Source organism: Sturnira hondurensis, unplaced genomic scaffold, assembly GCF_014824575.4.
Source record: "Sturnira hondurensis isolate 20B ecotype Veracruz unplaced genomic scaffold, ASM1482457v3 Scaffold0020184, whole genome shotgun sequence".
NCBI classification, from domain to species: Eukaryota; Metazoa; Chordata; class Mammalia; order Chiroptera; family Phyllostomidae; genus Sturnira; species Sturnira hondurensis.
In genome coordinates this window covers 3502638-3520469 of record NW_028092815.1, presented here as the reverse complement: position 1 = coordinate 3520469, position 17832 = coordinate 3502638, and the positions used below count along the sequence as shown (strand labels likewise).

The window sequence follows — 17832 nt, the reverse complement described above, 5'->3', positions numbered from 1 at the left end:
TAATCAAGCCTGTGCTCAGTATAGGCACCTTGTATAATCAGTATAGCAAGTATAGCAAGTATAGCAAGTATAGGTATAGCAAGTATAGGTAATCAGTATAGCAAGTATAGGTAATCAGTATAGCAAGTGTTTTAGGAAGATACGTGCTGAAAGAGGTGTTTCCCTGCCTCCCAGGAGCTTGCAGTCTGCCTCTAGAGAGCAGGCATAAATAAGTGCAGTTATTAAATAAGCATTTACTCATTCATTTATTCACTCATGTACACATTCAGCTGCTTATTGGTAGATGCATTGCACCAGGCACTACTATTCCAGGTGCTGGAAGTGTATCAGTGAATAATAAGAAGAAGGCTCTGCCCCTGTGGAGCTGGTACTAGAAATGCCAGCTCAGAACTGGGGTCAGAGACGCTTAGAGACATTAAAGAACCCAGCTTGTGGGAGCTGATCAAACTTCAAATTCTGAAAAAATTGAAATTAGGTTCCCCTTCTGAAGAAGCAGAGATGTCTGATTTTTGGTGTTTGGTTGAGACATCTGGGCAGGTAAATGGTAAAGCAGCCTAGTGTTCCATAGTGTGTGTCTCAAGCACTCACAGAGCAGTGTGCTGCCACCGCTGCAGACAATGAGGGCTGGGGACTCAGAGGAGAGTGCTTGTACTATGGGAGATTGGATCTGGATTGTAGCATCCTTTTTGCCAGGGACTTTGAATGTAAGTCATGAATAAACACACTGACAGAGCCTTTTCCACATACATTATCTGACTGGATTCTTTCATTGTTTCAACAGATATTTTTGAGTGCCTACTATGTGCCAGCCTGTGCTAGGAACTGGAAACACAGGTGGGAAGTTCCGACATGTTCCCTGCTCTCCTGGTGCTCACCACCCCATGAGGTAGGCATTGATATCCCCATGTTGCCAGTGAGGAAATGGGCCCGACGGGAGTATACCCTGAATAACATCCACAGCCATTTCCAACCTGCCTTCTATCCATGTTGGACACTCATTATGATGGGTATGGCTATCCTATGGTGTCAAAACAGTGTCCTCAGTTGCACAGAAATGTTGTTTTTAGACTCTCTACCTACGGATTTATCTACTGAGTGCAGGATTGAGGCCCAGCTGTGTTTAAGAGGCAACTTGGAAATTGGGAGCCATATTTGATTACCTGCTTTGGACTTAAATTCCGCCAGTAATTCCATATTTAATTCTAGTCAAAGAAGGAGCATGGAATTTGTGATTACAATATAATTAGACTCTCTTGAATTTGAGCCCAGCACCACACAACTTGCAGCAAGTGGATAAGTTACTGAACCTCTCTGAGCCTCAGCTTCCACATTTGTGGAATGTGGCATGCACCACTATCTTACAGGGTTGATATAATGTTCACACATAGTTAATATTTATCAAAGACTTAGTGCAAGCAGCACAGGACAAGCATCTTATCATTACTTCTCATAACAATTTTTGAGGTTAGTTTTATCACACTCATATTACAAATGAAGAAGTCAAGGTTTGGAGAAGCTGACTAACTTGCCCAAGGTATACAGCTAGTAAATGACTGTGGGACTCACACTCACATTTTTAACTGACTATCAGCCTAAGTTGCAAGCACAGAAAAAAAAAAGTCAGTAAATGTTTGCTTTCTTTCTCTTCTCAACATACTTCTGTGATCACCCTTTGCCCAGATTTATAGCATTATGACTGCTTAGGTTGTTTGTTTTAACCACAGAGAATATATAAAATGTATAAGCTAAACTGGGGATGTATTTTATATTTGCATAAACTCAGAAGATGCCATTTGACACCATTTCTTCATTTAATCATTCAGCCAATATTAATTGAGCACCTACCATGTGTCTGATAATGTGCTAGGTGCTTGCCACAGCTTAGCACCTTAACTGTCAGTTCTGTGGGCAGACAGGCAGCATCGTCATAAGCTGTACATGTGTCCTAATGAGGAACGTTTCAGGTGGAGTGACAGCAGTGTGGGGCAAGATCACAGACAGTTTAGAGAAAAAGTGTAGTCGAGCCAGGGAAAAATCATGTCCAGGCCAAGGTGGGATGAGACTGCATTCCATGCACAGGCCTAAGTGGCATTCTGAGGAAGTTGGGGGTTGAGCTCTCCTGGGGTGTCAGGTGCAAGGGGGTGGGTGTCAGTGACAGGAGATCAGGAGCCAGATTGTGGGAGGGAGGGACGAATTGTCCTTGATCTCTGATGCAATGGAATGTGTCATTATCAAGTTTATGCTTTGGTAAGAATCCTGCCTGCTGTGAGGAGAGCTACTGGAGAGGGAAAAGCTAGTGGGATGGAGACCAAGAAGGCTTCTATGGCAGAGGTCTCCATTATTGCTGACAAACATCTGGGTTGAAGAGGGTCAGTGGCAATGGAGAGAAGGTCATGGTATTGAAGTGGCAGAGCTGCCAGGACTTGGTGACTGACATGATGTAGGGAAAAAGAAATCTAGGGTGACTTTCTGGCTCGGGTGACTAGTGCACTGCAGTGCTGAGCAGGATGTAAGAGAAGCAGCTCATGGGAGAGGTGGAGAGGACACCTTTCTTTAGCATGAGGTTTGTTTGAAGGGCTGTGGGACATCCAGGTGGAGATTTAAGGAGGCAGCTAAGTGCAAGTGTTCTGGGCTTAAGGATCTAATTTAGAAGCCACACTGTACAAATGGTGATAAATCGTGGGTGGCAGTGAAACTCCCAGAGAGGGATAATGTGAGCAGGAAAAGGCATATCCCCAGGATGACTTTTTTTTATTAACATACTTTCAGTTAATAAAGGCTACACTGTTGGGTTCTAAGGCCAGACTCATCTAAACATTAAAGTGGAAATAGACTTCACATTTATTTATATTTTTGATAAAGAATCTGAGAGTTTTATCTTTTTCCTCTCATATGCCAAATTTTGCACTCTTGAGCATTACAAATGTGTGACATGATGGTTCTTTTTATTCCCAGATCATTGAGTGTGTGCAGGGCAGGAGGGATGTCATTAAACAAATGCTTGGGAGGAGATTATTTCTCATCATTATGCCCAAGCTCACACCGCTGAAGCCAACAGCAGCCCTGGACCTCAGCCAATGTTGTCCTTACGTGTGGTCTCCAAGATCAGCCAGGCTTCAGGGCCATGAGAGACAAAAGTCAGGCCTGCAGGAACTGCATAGCTCTGTAATCATATAAAATCTATAATACACAGGCTAATCTGACACCTTTTTAGCAGCCTGAAAAATTAGTATGCTCCTGCTGATTGGGCATCAATGGAAGATATCTACATAAATGATTATATTTAATACTACTTTTATATAGACTAATCAGATTTTTACAGTTCTTTCCTCTTTGACAGTTATTCATTTACCCACTCTACAAGTATTTATTGAGACTGTAATATATGCCATGTACTCTTTTGGGCCCTGAGGAGACAGATAAGATTTCTGCCCCCTTCTCCTCCTCAGTCAAGCTTGCACTGTAGTGTACAGTCACTGAACAATGGACTTTATCCATAATGAGTAAGGATGTAAAGCTTCCCTTGACACTGTTTGCTGTCATTATGTCCCTTCACCAACATCCATGAATTAAAGGACACAGATTCTAGGCCTCCAACAGCATTGTTGTCTTTGCCTTTTATTTTCCTCTCCCTGTAGGAGGCATTGCTTAAGGACTTCCATTCATCGAGCAGATATGGACTGTACACCTTTTTGTGTATGCAGGCTCTGAGGATACAATAGTAAACTAGAAACAGTTTTTGCCCTTAGAAACCCACATGCATCTCAGGTGTAGACACATAAATACAGCTGCCACAGAGGGAAAAGTGCTGGTATCTGAGCAGTTATAGGTTGATGTGATGGCCTGTAGAGAGGCACCTTGTTCTGGCAAGTGGCAGGGGTTGGAGAGAGGAGCCCCTTCAGGCAGAGGGAGTATGGTAAGCACAGGAAACCACAAGCTACTGGGCATGGCTGGAATATTGAGTATGTGGGGGGAGGTGGGAGGATGTGATTAAACATACAGAAGAGTGAACATTACCATAGGAATCCAGCCCAATGAGTATTCACACAGTGAACATGCTTATATAACTGGCATCCAGAGTAAGGGTGCTCCCAGCATCCACAGAGGACCCCACACATCCTCTTTTAGTTGCTACCCATCCCCAAGGGTAACTACTAACTAGACATCGAACAGCACAGATGGTTTTGTGTCTGTTTTGGTACTGTGTGTGGATAGAATCATACTTTGTACATTCTCTTGTGCCTGGTTTCTTTTGCTCAATGTAATGTTTAAGATGTTCATCATTATTCATTTTCATTTCCATACAACATTCCGTTGTATTTCTCCATTTTGCTGGTAGCTTCTGGTTTGGAGGAATTCTGAGTACTGCACTGGGCCTTCTAGTCTGTCTTTGGTGAGCATGTGCATCCTTTTCTGGTGCATATGTGCTGGCTGTGGAGTTGCGGAGTCAGGAGGGTGTGTGCAAAGCTCTAGTATACCAGTTTTCCAAGAACAGTTCTATCTGTGTGCACTCCCACTGACATTATGTGAGTTTCACTTCCTCCACAGCCTTGCCAATACTTGACCTGTTTTTTCTTAGAAGTCATTCTGGTGGATGTTTACTGATATCTTATTGTGGTTTAAAATTGCATTTTCCTGAAGCCCAGTGAAGCTGAGTGCCTTTTCAAATGTTCCCAGGCCTTTGGATATAGTTATAGGTAAAGTTTCAGTTCTGGTCTTTTGCCCATGTTTCTATTGGATTGTCTGTGAAAGGTAGGGAGGGGAATTGTTGATACTGCTTTCCTAACCAAGAGTGACCCAGCAATAGCATAGCCAGGTGCTCACCAGCCCCATCCTCACCCCCACAATGGGGCAGAGCTATCAGCCCACAGACTCTGATCCTGGGGTGTTGGAAAGGCCCCAATGAGGGGACAATGCCTAGGCTGCCTTTGGGAGAGGCAGCCCCTCCAAAGCTCTGGCTTTGATATCAGAGATCCATCCACCCAGGGGAGAAGAGAGGTTGATGCAGGAAGGATGAGGAAGGGATAGTTTTCAGCAGATGGCAGGAGCACCTGTGGGAACCAGATGATGACCTGGGAATGAACTTTTACCCATCTAGGTGAGGGAGGAACTGACATCTGAATCGTTCCTCCTTTGGGCCAGGCCCTGAGCATGGCAGCTTCTTCTGCATTGCCTTAGTCCTCAGTTCCTCTTTATGGAACAGGTAGTGTTGTGCCACTTTTACCTGTGAGGAAACTGGGTTGAGTGAACAAGAGAAGTCCTTGTGAAGGCCACCCGCTGGTTCATTGAGGAGCTGGGCTGGGATCCAGCCCTGCCCCACACCACTGCGCAGGGAGCAGTGTGTGCAGGGGTGTCTGGGCATTGGCATAGCCAACTGACTGTTCCCCTTGCTGCTCATCCACAGCTCCTGTTCCTTAGGATCAGATGAAGTTCTTCATCCCAAATTTGATATTTTAAAAAAGTGGAGCCCTGTGAATCATTTAACCACTGTATGCCACCTGCCCCCACTTTGACAAGGAGGAAGAATTTGAAACCTAAGCTTGGGAATAGAGAGGAAAGACAGAGGCCTGGAGCCTGAGTGGAGCTCTCCATTGGCACTGCCAGCCATTCTGTGGAGGGTTGTTGGCCCATAGAGACTCTAGGGGGTGGGGTGGAGCAGGTGCCTGGGGTCACTGGACTGAATGATGGTTTCCCACCAGGGGCATAGGACTCACGTGCTCCTACCTCGCTCTTGCAGAGTGATGTCATGCGCGGACCAGCAGAGGGCTCCATGAGAATTTATAGAAGATGCCCCGAGTTTCTGCACCCTTGGTGCTGCTTCCTGTGTGGCTTGTGATGGTCACCTGCGGTCCCCACGCCCTGAGGATTGGTAAGTGCTGTTCAAACAGCACCCCAGGGGCATCCTGGCCATGGGGATGCTCCCTCTTATTACCCCAGGTGTCCATAGGGAACATATGACCCTGTACTATGTCCCCTCCCATTTGGCTGGGCCTGGGCAGTGGGGCTGGTGTGGCTGACAGGTTAACACAGTTCTAATATGGTCAACCTGCCTAGCTCCCACTGTGATGAGAATAAAGATGCTGATAAGTCCCCATTATAGCCTGTGACCAACAGTCCAGCACATGAAAGAGACAGCTGTTAGGTGAGGAAGAGGGTGGGAATTGCCCAGGGGATTCCAAATACAGGGCTAGAGATCAGAGAATAGAGGGGATCTCTCCTCTGGTCAAGCCAAGAAGTCTTCCTAAAGAGTGTGCTTTGGATGAAGCCAGAGAATCCTTTGGGTGACTCTGGCCCACCGCTTGGCAGGGCCCTTGACTTGGTGGTATCTGCTTGCCCTGGCCTGGTTCCAGAGAGGGAGAGCTAGGTCACTGTAGTGATACATGTCCCTGTTGCTCTCTTCCTCGTCCTACTTGCTGTGGGACAGTGCTACTCCTTGCCTCATCAGCCCTCCCATCACTGGAGGGAGGGAAGGAGATCTAGCTCCATGTGGAATCCAGGAATGCCTAGGGAATCAATTGCTGCTTCCCCCCACCCCAACCCAATGAGAACTGAGCGAGGCTGGTAACTGCAGACCGAGGCACTACTGACCTGAGTCCTGATGACACGGTTTCAGCTGCAGGGGCAGGAGACATTTCAGTCCAGCAGACACCATGTTGGAGTCTGATGGCCTGGGACAGATGTGGGGTTTGTGGGGGTTGGGGGTATCTGCACACGTGCACGTGTGTGTGTGTTTGTGTGTGTGTGTCTGTGTGTATGGAAAGAGGGTCAATGTGGACACACAGCACACAGGTGGGACAGCAGTGAGTCATCCTGGCACATGGGTTGTATGTCACAGGCCTGCCTAACAGCAGGCCCCCCAGGGCAATGATAGGGAAGAGCCCCAGAGGGACCCAGACACCAGGCAGGCTATCCAGACAGGTTCCCACTGGAGGAAGGCAGGAAATAACACTATAAGCAAGGCAGGATCCTAGATTCTGAACTTATCCTGAGAGGGTTAGAGGCTGATTTAAAATGAAGATGTCATGACACTGTCATGATGCTGAGACTTCAGGGAATTGGCTTAAAGCCCCAAATCAGGAGGGCTGGTCTTGAGGTCTCAGAAACTAGAATAATGGTGGTAGGCAGAGGCAAGCCAAGACTGCAGTCTGGGAGCTGCTCCAGGGTGCCCTCCTGGCAGATGGTTCCACTTGTGGGCAGAGGCAGTGGGCAGGAATCAGAACTGTGGCCAGATGACTCAGTTCTCCTGCTCAGCCTGTCCTGGGCTCACCATGTTGCATGCTTAAAAAAAGAGGAACTGAAAACAAAACATTCCCTTCCTCTTCTCCATTCCTTTCTACAGAAACTTCAAAATCTAATGTAATTATGCTTAGCTGCAATGCAAAATGGTTTATACCCTTAAGATGCATAATTTGCACAACGCCTACAGTTATTCAGCAATTGCTGCAAGGTTTTCTCCCCTGTAAATGAGCAAGTAAAGTGATAACCCATCAATTTCCATTTGTTGCTAATGGGAAGTGAAAGTGGATGGAGCCAGAATTGGCAGTGCCTCAGAGCCTCAGCTCCCCTGGCACTTACTTGTTCTCCTGAAGGGAAGCAGAAAGTGGAGCTGACAAGTTCCTTTCTTGCCTGCTATACCGACAACAGAGGGCCTCAAAGGGACCCTCATACTCTCAAACCCACATGTGGAGCATTGTATGTCCATATCTGTCAAGACTGCCAGACCTCAGTTTTGGTTCATGCTAGGCCACATCTGACTGATTTCCAGCCAGGAGCCTTACTGGCTGGCAAGGTGAAACTGGGCCTAATCTTCTGCAGCGGCCACCTTCCAACCTCCAGCCTCAGAACAGATGTAGATGGCTCTGAGACCAAGGCTGCACAAAGGGACCAGGAATTTCAGAGAAGTTGCCCATTTGCTCCATTCTCAGTGCTGCTGCTCCCCTGGTGACATTATGGATGTTTGTAGCTGTACCTGTTACCCTGCTTTGGGATGGCTGTGTTTCACTGAAGTGAGGCAAAGGCCAGAGATACAGCCAAAGTGTCCATGATAGTGTCCAGTGTTTAATGAGTAAATGAGAGAAAGGGATTTTATTGATGACTGGGAGGCTGCCCTGTGGACTCCCCAGGGTCTCACACAGGTGTCAGCCTCTGCAGTCATCCATCTTCTGAAAACATTTTTTGATTTTGCTTTTGTCCCTCTGAGTCCTCTGAGAGATGAGTTTGGGAGCCACAAGTTAATAAATGCTCTGAGAAGACCCCACCCCTTCTCTACAGCCCTTTGTGATTTAAAGGGATCATTGTACCACCTTAGAGCAAAATGAATTCTAAGAATTCCATTTTCCAACCTGCTTCTTTCACAGATGAGGAAGGTAGCCCAAAGTGGATGGTGATTTGGCCCAGGTAACATAGCACATGGGTGGCAAACCTGGTGGCCAACCTGGCGGCCATCAGCACTAGACCCCATTGGTTTGCTCGACTCCTTGCTGCTCACCAGTGGGTTCCCTTAGCTGCTGAAAGAGCCCTTTCACCAGTATGTGAAGGTCGTTGTCTTTTGTAGTTTCCTCCCATCCTGTCTCTGACTTAAGTAAATGTTACCCTTGCCCCAAATACTTCATGTATTTAGTATTTGTCAGTCAAATGAATGCTAGGTTTTTCAGCTGCCTCCTGTCTCAGATACACCAGAGAAGTTTCCTCAGGGTTTATCCATCTGCCTTCTGTGTCTGGGGAGCTCTTCCTCCCATTCTATTTTCTCTGGCTGAAAAACTTCCCCTCTTCCTTCATCACCACCATCATTGGCTTCAGTAGCTCTTCCTCTGCAAAGATCTTGCCTCATATCACCGTGTCCTTTTTGGGGAGAAATCATCTTTTTCCTACCTTTCTCTCATGTCCCGTGTTTCAGCACTCACTGAGTTTTGCTGTAATTATGATGGTACTGAATTTTCCCAATAGACTCTGAATGGCGTAGGGGAGCAGCCACCTGACACAGTGCCCAGTGCATGCAAGAGCATTGCACAAACTCAGTGAATGTAATGGTGGAAGAACCCATGGGCTTTGAAAGACCTGGTTCCTCAAGAACATGTTTGATATTGTTGGTTTAAAGTACTTTCTCTGGTCTTACGTGTGCTAACAGAGGTACCGTATTTTCAGACTATAAGACACACTCCTGCCCCCCCCCCCCAATTTGGGAGGAATAATGGCTGTTAATGCTGTTGTTGGGTTCTTTTTACATTTACATTGGTGAAATATTATGTTATTTATGTTATTAAATATTTTACCACATTTTTTGCTTCAATTTTTTTTTTCTATTTTCCTCCTCTAAAACCTAGGTGCTTCTTATGGTTCAAAAATACAGTAGCTATACTGGAGAAAATAGCAGAGAAAGAAGAAACAATAAAAAGAAAAAATGTTCATCAATCTGTTTTAAAAGAGTGAATGGAAATGGGCTGAAGATACTTACTGGGTTCTAATGCAAATTTTGGCTATCATCTGAAGACAATGATTCCCTTTTTCATTCAGCACTTCACCCAATGAGTGTTTTTTGAGGTACAAACCCTGAGGGCACTGAGCAACAGTAATTGCTGTGATAACTGCCACTGGGAAAGGCCTTACACTCTCTCAGTTACTGTGCTAGGTGTTTTACTTAGGTGTTTCACATGTTTCAGGCAATCTTTTTTTTTATAATTTTTTTTATTTATTTACTTATCTTTAGAGGGGAAGGAGACAGGGAGAGAAACATCAATGTATGGTTGCCTTTTGTGCATCCCCTGCTGGGAGTTGGCCTGCAGGGAACCCACCTGCAACCCAGGCATGCGCCCTGACTGGGAATCAAACCACGATCCTCTGGTTCTCAGGCCTGTGCTCAATCCACTGAGCTACACCAGCCAGGGCTGTTTCAGGCAATCTTCATGCTACACATGAAGAAATGGAAGCTGGGAGATTTTCAATAACTCGTCCAAGGTCACCACACAAATACTGAAGTTTGAACCTGTCTCCAAAGCTGTCTCTGCTTTGCTCTGTGGCAGCTAGTATACCCCTGGAGACATTTAGTACAGTCCACTAATCATAGCAGTTGCATTAAATATACAGGGTTCTACCTGGTAAAGGGATTGGAAAATGCAGTCATTATTACTAGTCTTTTGCTCTTTGATTATTTTACCTACAAATAATTTCTTAAGGGCACAAAGTCCACCTGACGGATGAGGACACTGAGGCCTGGGGTTTCTGAGCCTCAGTCCTGGCAAAGCAGAGTCCTGCTCGCAAGGGTGGCATTACATACACCTATGGCTCCTGCAGCAGCTGCATCTCTTTTTTGTTCAAGTTTTCCCTGTAGGGTGAAGAGAAGCAGGAAGAACTTGGATTTACTTCACACTCTGCCTTGCTAGGACCCACAAGTAGTTTATAGCTACCATTTTTTACTTAGTTGCTTAGAGACAATGCTAAACAGAACATTTAACTGTTGTGAAGATAATAATAAGAGAATTGGGGGCAAGAGGAAAAACAATAACCACTGGTTTCTTATTCTATTCTGCTGTGCATAATGTATATCTGACATATTGAAATCCAAATATACCAGCTGAATCCTGTACTTTGCAGACAATTCACTGTGGGGTTTTTGAGTAGTGACCTCCTTTTAATAATGTTACCATGTGATGCAATTTATGAAATTTTGCTTGGCATGTGTGTTTTCATCTCTTTTCCAAATGAGACACCCACATGGGCAATCAATTGGTCTTCCATAGTAGTGACAAATGTACATTGATGACTTTCATCTGTCATCTAGAGAGGAATATAGAAAGATTCCTGGGACCCAAATTTCTCTCCCGGTAACCACCTTAGGGAGTCTGTGTCTTTCTCATTGTGTCTGTTCCTGGGTCCAGCATGGTGCTTGCCCGTAGCAGGTGCTTCATAAATTTTGCTAGATGAATTATCTAAAGGCAAGTTATGTGTCTTCAGCTGACCTTTCAGTTTTCAAATTTCTTTTCCCCCAGATATTGGTCAATGCTCAGAAATGCCAACCAATTTTATTTAACAGTAAGTGTACAGAATATACAATTAGAAGAGTAAATATTTTTCAGAAAAAAAAAGTTCTTGTGTATATCTGCATGATGTGTGCCTCACAAGGCTGTCTCTCCTCTCTTCCTTGACTCATCCTTGCCCCTCACCTGCATCCTCAGGGAGAAGGAGAGGTTTTGCTGCAGTTAGAAAGGCATCCAGGCAGTGTGCCGAATGGAGTCACTCAGCCCACAAAGTCACATCTGACTTCAACTTTGGCTTGGTCTTCCAAGAGCATCACACAGAATGATTTCAAGACTTTTATCTTCTCTCTCTCAACTTTTTCATTTATGAACTACGACTTTAGAGCATCATCTCTTTTGCTGAGAATTGAGAAATGAATTAGGCCTAGACATTCCATTTGATCTATAAGAAAAACTGGGGCCCCAGTAAGGAGAAGTGAATTGGTAAAAGCCCCCTTGGTAGTGCCAGGACTCCTGACTCCCAACTGCCTGGACATACTCATGCCATGGTTTGCACATGTTCTTACACACATGTTAATTTAATTTCCCCAACAACCTGTAAGGCACAGCATATGGAAGAGGAACCTGAGGTCCACAGAATCTGTAACTTGCCAGTGTTCATACAGAGGGCCATGGTAGCCTCAGATTGAAGAAAGGAGAAGGAATCTGTCAGAGAGAGGCACTGGGTGAATGAATAGAGTCAGAAGGCCGCCTTGACAGTGGCTTCCCTCAATAGCTTGTTGGTTGTACATCTTGGATGGATGAGGACTCAAAGCTACCAGGACCAGTGTGTCAGAACCCAAGACCTCACAAAACCAGGCCAAGCTAAAGAGAACAGGCAAGCAATGGTGACAGACATTATGTTTTCCTAAACATATCATGACTGACATGACTGATCTCTGGGGAGAACCTGGGAAAGGCCCCAGTGGCTGTGGTATTGGACATGAAGGGATGGGGCTGCTGTTTCCTAACTAAAAGTCCTAGATAATAACTAATTTTTTCAAATAATTTTGGTCTGTGGCTGCCTGTGTTCACTTGTGCTGCAGTGGTCTGGTTTTCCCGGGCTCTCATTTTGCCTGCCCTACATGAGATGGTCTGACAGGATCTGCTGCTGCTCAGTGAAGCCCTGCCTGGCAGAGGTGCTCATGGGGTTAGAACAGCCATGGTGACATTTCATCAGAATTTCAAAACCTGCCTTCAGGTCTGTGATTACAGAGTCTTGGGAAGGGAGTGAGCCATTAACAAGCTCTAGAGAAAGTTTGGTTTGATGAGAAAGAATGTTTACCAGACAAATGGAATGGTCTGCATTGGACACTGAGGTCCCCACAGCTGCGGAGACTGACAGATAAAATGGGCAGGGATTTCGTATCAAATGCAGTTGGACCTGTTACCTCTAAGACCCCTTGCAACCTGGGATTCTGTGACAGCGCATTTCTGTCTATGAGAAGAGCCTCTGGTCTGTTTTTATACTGTCATAGGAAGGCGTTTGTCATCATTGTGTCCTCATTAACAACCACTGCTAAGAGCCTAGAATGGAAGCAGCCATCTGCCTAATTTAAGCTGTGACCCCATTTGGCCCCAATTGCTTGGGGAGGCCAGATAAAGACATGAAGCCCTACTTATCTCTTTTGTTCCCCTGTCATAGACCTGCCTGGGTGCATCCTTTCTCCCTGTGGCCTCTGATGGGGAGCTGGGGGAGCACAGGTGGTGACGGAGGCCCCAGTGTGCATCAGCCTGAGTGGGGAGGGGCTCCCATGTGCAGCAGTAGAATCCATGTGCCCCACACAGCTCAGCTTCAGACAAGACTGTGGTCACACATAGCTCTCATTCCTCTAGGTGGGCAGGTGCATGTTCCAATTAGGAAGGCTGGGCCCTGACTGCTGGGGGTGCTGGGTGGCAGAAAACTGCAGACAGCTAGCTGTAACACTACCCAGTGGCTCCTCTGTGTCTGTCTTCACATTGAGCTGAGTGAGGGGACCCAGCCAGCTTGCAGGCCAGGTTCGCAAAGCACATGAATCCCACACTGATGGGTGTGTGCAGAGGGAACAGAGCCCAGACCAGTCAGGCTCAGCACATGCAGGCTGTGTGTACATGTCTGGAGAGGCAGGCAGAGCGTAGGGCTCTCTTCAGCACCACCCCCTCAGAGGAGAGGTCTGCTATTCTGAGACTCTACCCGAGGGTGAATATTAGCCACTGCTCTGTTAGCAACTCTCACTCCCTGGGCTCCTGCGGAGGAAACTGAGGTGACTGGAGGTAAGTGCCCATCTGGGGCAGCCCATGAGAAGGTCCCACATGCGTCTACCTCTCTCTTAATCTCTTCTGCACTGACTCACCTAGGTGTTTTACGTGGCTCTTCCAAGCTGATAGGGGTCTGGAGGGCAGGGGATAAAGAGAACCAGATGTGTCACAGGGAGCACTAGGGTTGGCTCTGGAAAGCTCCGGCATGGTAGAGTTTGCTGCCAGAGCATGGACTCTAACAATACTCCTGGGGCTTAAATCTGAGCTCCACCCTTTACTAGTTGTATGACCTTAGGCAAGACCTTATTCTTAGATTACCTATGATGTGGGGTAACAGTAGTACCTACCTCATGTTTTGGGGATACTTTAGTAAGTCACTACATAGAAAGCACTTAGACCAGTATTGGGAAAGTAACATCTGTTATTATGAAGAGCCCCACTGGGAAACCCTGTCTCAATCTCTTAGCCTTCTCTTGCCTGGAGCACACTTCTCTATTCCTCCACCAAATGATGTCTCTTTCCTTATTCTTTCTTTAGATTTTATTTATTTATTTATTTATTTATTTATTTTTAGACAGAGGGGAAGGGAGGGAGAAAGAGAGGGAGAGAAACAATAATGTTTGGTTGCCTCTCATGTGCCCCCTGTTGGGGACCTGGTCTGTAACCCAGGCATATGCCCTGACTGGGCATCGAACAGGCAGCCCTTTTGTTGGTGGGCCAACACTCAGTCCACTGAATTACACAAGCTAGGACTCTTTCCTTTTTCTAAGCCCTGCTTTAAGTTGATCTTTTTCTAGGAGCTAAGAATCCCTACCTGGATCAGAAAGCTCTTCCTTCCAGAATTCTCAGAGTTCATGAGGTATGCATACTCATACAGCCATGCATGTGTTGCACTGTCTGCATTGGTATATACCCATTTGTTTTTGCAAACTTTTTTTAAAGTTATTTGAACTCCATTTGCCCCACAGGACTAAAAGTGTACTGCAAGACTGAATTCTAACTTCTCTACTTCCCAGTGTCATGGGCTTTTCACACTGGGGTAATGGTCCCAGGTAATGGATCTGCATGATCTTCCACCTTAAAAACTCTCCTAAGCCCCATGTCTTTATCTAATCACCTATTTTTCTCTTCTTTTACAGTGAGACTGTGCAAAAGAATTGCCTATTCAATTGTCTCCATTTCCTTTCTTCTTTCACCTCCCACTAGAATTTTACTGCCACCAATCATGCCCTTGCTAAGTCTAGTAGTCATCTGTCCCCCAGACTCCTTTTATCAGTAGCAGTTGACAGTCTTTCACTGTCTCTTTCTTGAAGCACTTCTTTCTCTTGTCTTCTGGGCCACACTGCATCTTGGTTCTTGCACTGCCTCACTGGTCACTTCTCAGTCTCTTCTGCTGGGTCCTCCTCATTCTTGGAGCTCTGTGCCCCAGGGATTTCATTCCATCTCATGGCTTTCTATGCTTGTGACTAATCTCACCTTCATCCCTGACCTCTCCCTATAACTCCAGACTCATACACACCTACTAGTCATCCCCACTTGGAGGTCTAAGAGAAACTCGAACTTGACATGTCCTAACTCAAGCTGTTGATTTTCTCCTTGAAGCCTGCTCCTTCTGCGGCTCCCTTTTCATAAATGGTAATGTTTTTCTGCTTTTGGACTTAGGCCCCACCCCTGGGAATCATACTTGAATGTGTCTTTCTGGGAAATCCCATATCCTCTTCATCAGTAAGTCCTGTTTGCTCTACCTTCTAAATATAACCAGAATTCAATTACTTCTTGGCACCTTACTGTTGTTTCCTTGTTCTGAGGCAGCATCATCTCTCACTGGGATTTCTGCAAAACTTTCCCACTAATTTCTCTGCTTCTGTCTTGCCCTGTCATTTTGGACTCTCAAAATGTCAGCAAGAAGGATTCTTTTACAATGTAAGTTGGATTATGTCAGTTCTTTACTCAAGGCCTCCAATGCCTTCTCATCTCATCTCGTGTCAGAGTTAAAGACAAAGTCCTTAGAAGGTTCCACAGGGCCCTCAATGGCCTGTTCCATTATCTTGTTACTTTTCATTCTCATATTACCACTCTCCTCTTGCTCACTCCATAACAACCCCAGCCCCAATAGCTTCCTTTCTTCTTGTAGATACACCAAGTGTGCACCCACCTCAGAGCTTTTGCACTTGCTGTTCTCTCTGCCTAGATATCTGCAAAGTTAATGCTGTGGCTTCCTTCAGGCCCTTCCCTCTCCCCATCCTCTTCCTAGCTTTATTTTTTCTACAGCACTGCCACTGTCTGATAAACTGGTTCTATTTGTTTATTGTCTGAGTCTTCTCATCAGGAAAAGCCCTTGTTTCATTTAGTTCTTGGCTGTTTCCCCAGCATATATAAGACAGGGCCTGGTTAGGTGCTTATTAAAGACAGAGTAGGTGCTTATTAAATATCTACTAAATGGATGAATCATGGACAAGGGAAGTCTCAAAGGAGCTTCAAATTTGAAAGGTATTGAAAAGCAGAGATTATGATGGTTTCACTTGGCACAAAAGGTATTACTTTTTACTTAAAAAATTTATTTATCGGTATTTTTTTCTTTTTTTATTATATGTTATTGATTATGCTATTACAGTTGTCCCAATTTTTCCCCCTTGTCCCCCTCCACCTGGTACCCATTCTCTCTAGCAATCTCCCCCACCTAATTCATGTCCATGGGTCATGTGTATAAGTTCTTTGGCTTCTCCATTTCCTATACTATTCTTCACATCTCCCTATCTATTTTGTACCTACCATTTATGCTTCTTATTCCCTGTACCTTTCCCCCCATTCTTCCCTTTCCCAGCTGATAACCATCCAAAAGATCTCCATATCTATGATTCTGTTCCTGTTCTGCTTGTATACTTAGTTTGCTTTTTAGATTCAGTTGTTGATAGTTGTGAATTTGTTGCCAATTTAATGTTCACAGTTTCGATCTTTTTTTTTCTTATACAGTTCCTTTTGGCATTTCATATAATAATGGCTTGGTGATGATGAACCCCTTTAGTTTTACCTTGTCTTGGGAGCAGTTTATCTGCCCTTCCATTCTAAATGATAGCTTTGCTAGATAGAGTAATCTAAGTTGTAGGCCCTTGCTTTTCATCACTTTGAATACTTCTTACCAGTTCTTCTAACCTGCAAAGTTTCTTTTAAGAAATCAGCTGACAGTTTTATGGGCACTCCTTTGTGGGTAACTCTCTGCTTTTCTTTTGCTGCTTTTAAGATTCTTCTTTTATGTTTAACCTTTGGCATTTTAATTATGATGTGTCTTGATGTGATCCTCTTTGGGTCCAACTTGTTTGGGACTCTCTGTGCTTCCTGGACTTGTATATCTATTTCCTTTACCAAATTAGGGAAGTTTCTTTTCGTTATTTTTTCAAATGGGTTTTCAATTTCTTACTCTTCCTTTTCTCCTTCTGTCACCTCTGTGATTCAGATTTTGGGTTGTTTGGAGGTGTTCCAAAGGCTTCTTATTCTATCCTCATTTTTTTTAATTCTTTTTTCTTCTTGCTGTTCTGATTGAATGCTTTTTTTTCTTCCTTATATTCCAAATCATTGATCTGATTCTTGGCTCATTTCCTCCCCTGTTGGTTCCCTGTGAATTTTTCTTTATTTCACTTAATGCAACCTTCATTTCTTTCTGGGTATTTTTTGTGCTCTTGCAGTACCCAGTGATTTCTTTGAGCATCCTGATAACCAGTGTTTTTCATCTGATAGGTTGCAGAATTCTGCATCTGACAGGTTGCTTATCTCCATTTCATTTAGTTCTTTTCCTGGAGTTTTGTTCTGTTCTTTCATTTTGGCCATATTTATTTGTCTCCTCATTTTGGCAACCTCCCTATGTTTGTTTCTGTGTATTAGGTAGAGCTGCTTTGACTCCCTGTCGTAGTAGCATGACCTATTGTAGAAGAGACACCTGTAAATTGTGTGGTGTGGAGCTTTAGGTAATTGCCAGGGTGGGGCAACCCATTTCACTGCTTTGTGGTTCTGTGTGGGGGTGAGGCTGAGAAAGGGGACAATGCCACTGCCTGGCTTCTGGAGATTGCATGGGGGAAACTGTCTCCCAGCATTCCCTTCACTTTGTCCTTGTATGCCACTGGTGCCCGTCCATCTGTTGTCCTGGTTCTGAATCTCAGGGGGTGAGTATGCATGAGTCCTAAGTCAGTTGGGGGCTCTTTAAGAGGAGTCTCTTGAGAATCCCACAGTTTCTTCTGCCACCCCTAGCCCCTACTGTTTTTTACAGCCAGAAGTTATAAGGACCTATATTCTTGGCACTGGAACCCTGGTCTGGGTGGTCTGTTGTGGGGCTGGGATACCTTGGTCCCAATGTATCCTTCCCAAATTTTATGCACCACATGTGAATGTGGGACTGCCCATTCCATCACCTCTCCATGACACTCCATGCTTCTCTGTTCCTCTTTATGTCTCTGCCCCTCCTACCCATCTGGATGAATGGGTCTTCTTTAAATCCTTGGTCATTGGACTTCCATACAGTTTGATTTTCTGATGAATTTGGGTGATATTTTCTTTGTAGTCTAGTTGTAATTTTTGCTGTAGCTATGCA

The 17832-nt window shown here is 45.0% G+C and overlaps 1 protein-coding gene across 1 annotated transcript in view; it reads left to right on the top strand.

The window, feature by feature from the left end:
* The first annotated feature begins 786 nt into the window (after window positions 1-786).
* GRIK4 (glutamate ionotropic receptor kainate type subunit 4) overlaps window positions 787-17832 on the top strand; it is a 315020-nt gene continuing 297974 nt past the window's right edge. Inside the window, exons 1-2 of the mRNA XM_037029059.1 lie at window positions 787-886; window positions 5738-5869. Coding sequence (XP_036884954.1) covers window positions 5788-5869 — 82 coding nt within the window. The 5' untranslated portion in view covers window positions 787-886; window positions 5738-5787. The remainder of the gene's footprint in view (window positions 887-5737; window positions 5870-17832) is intronic.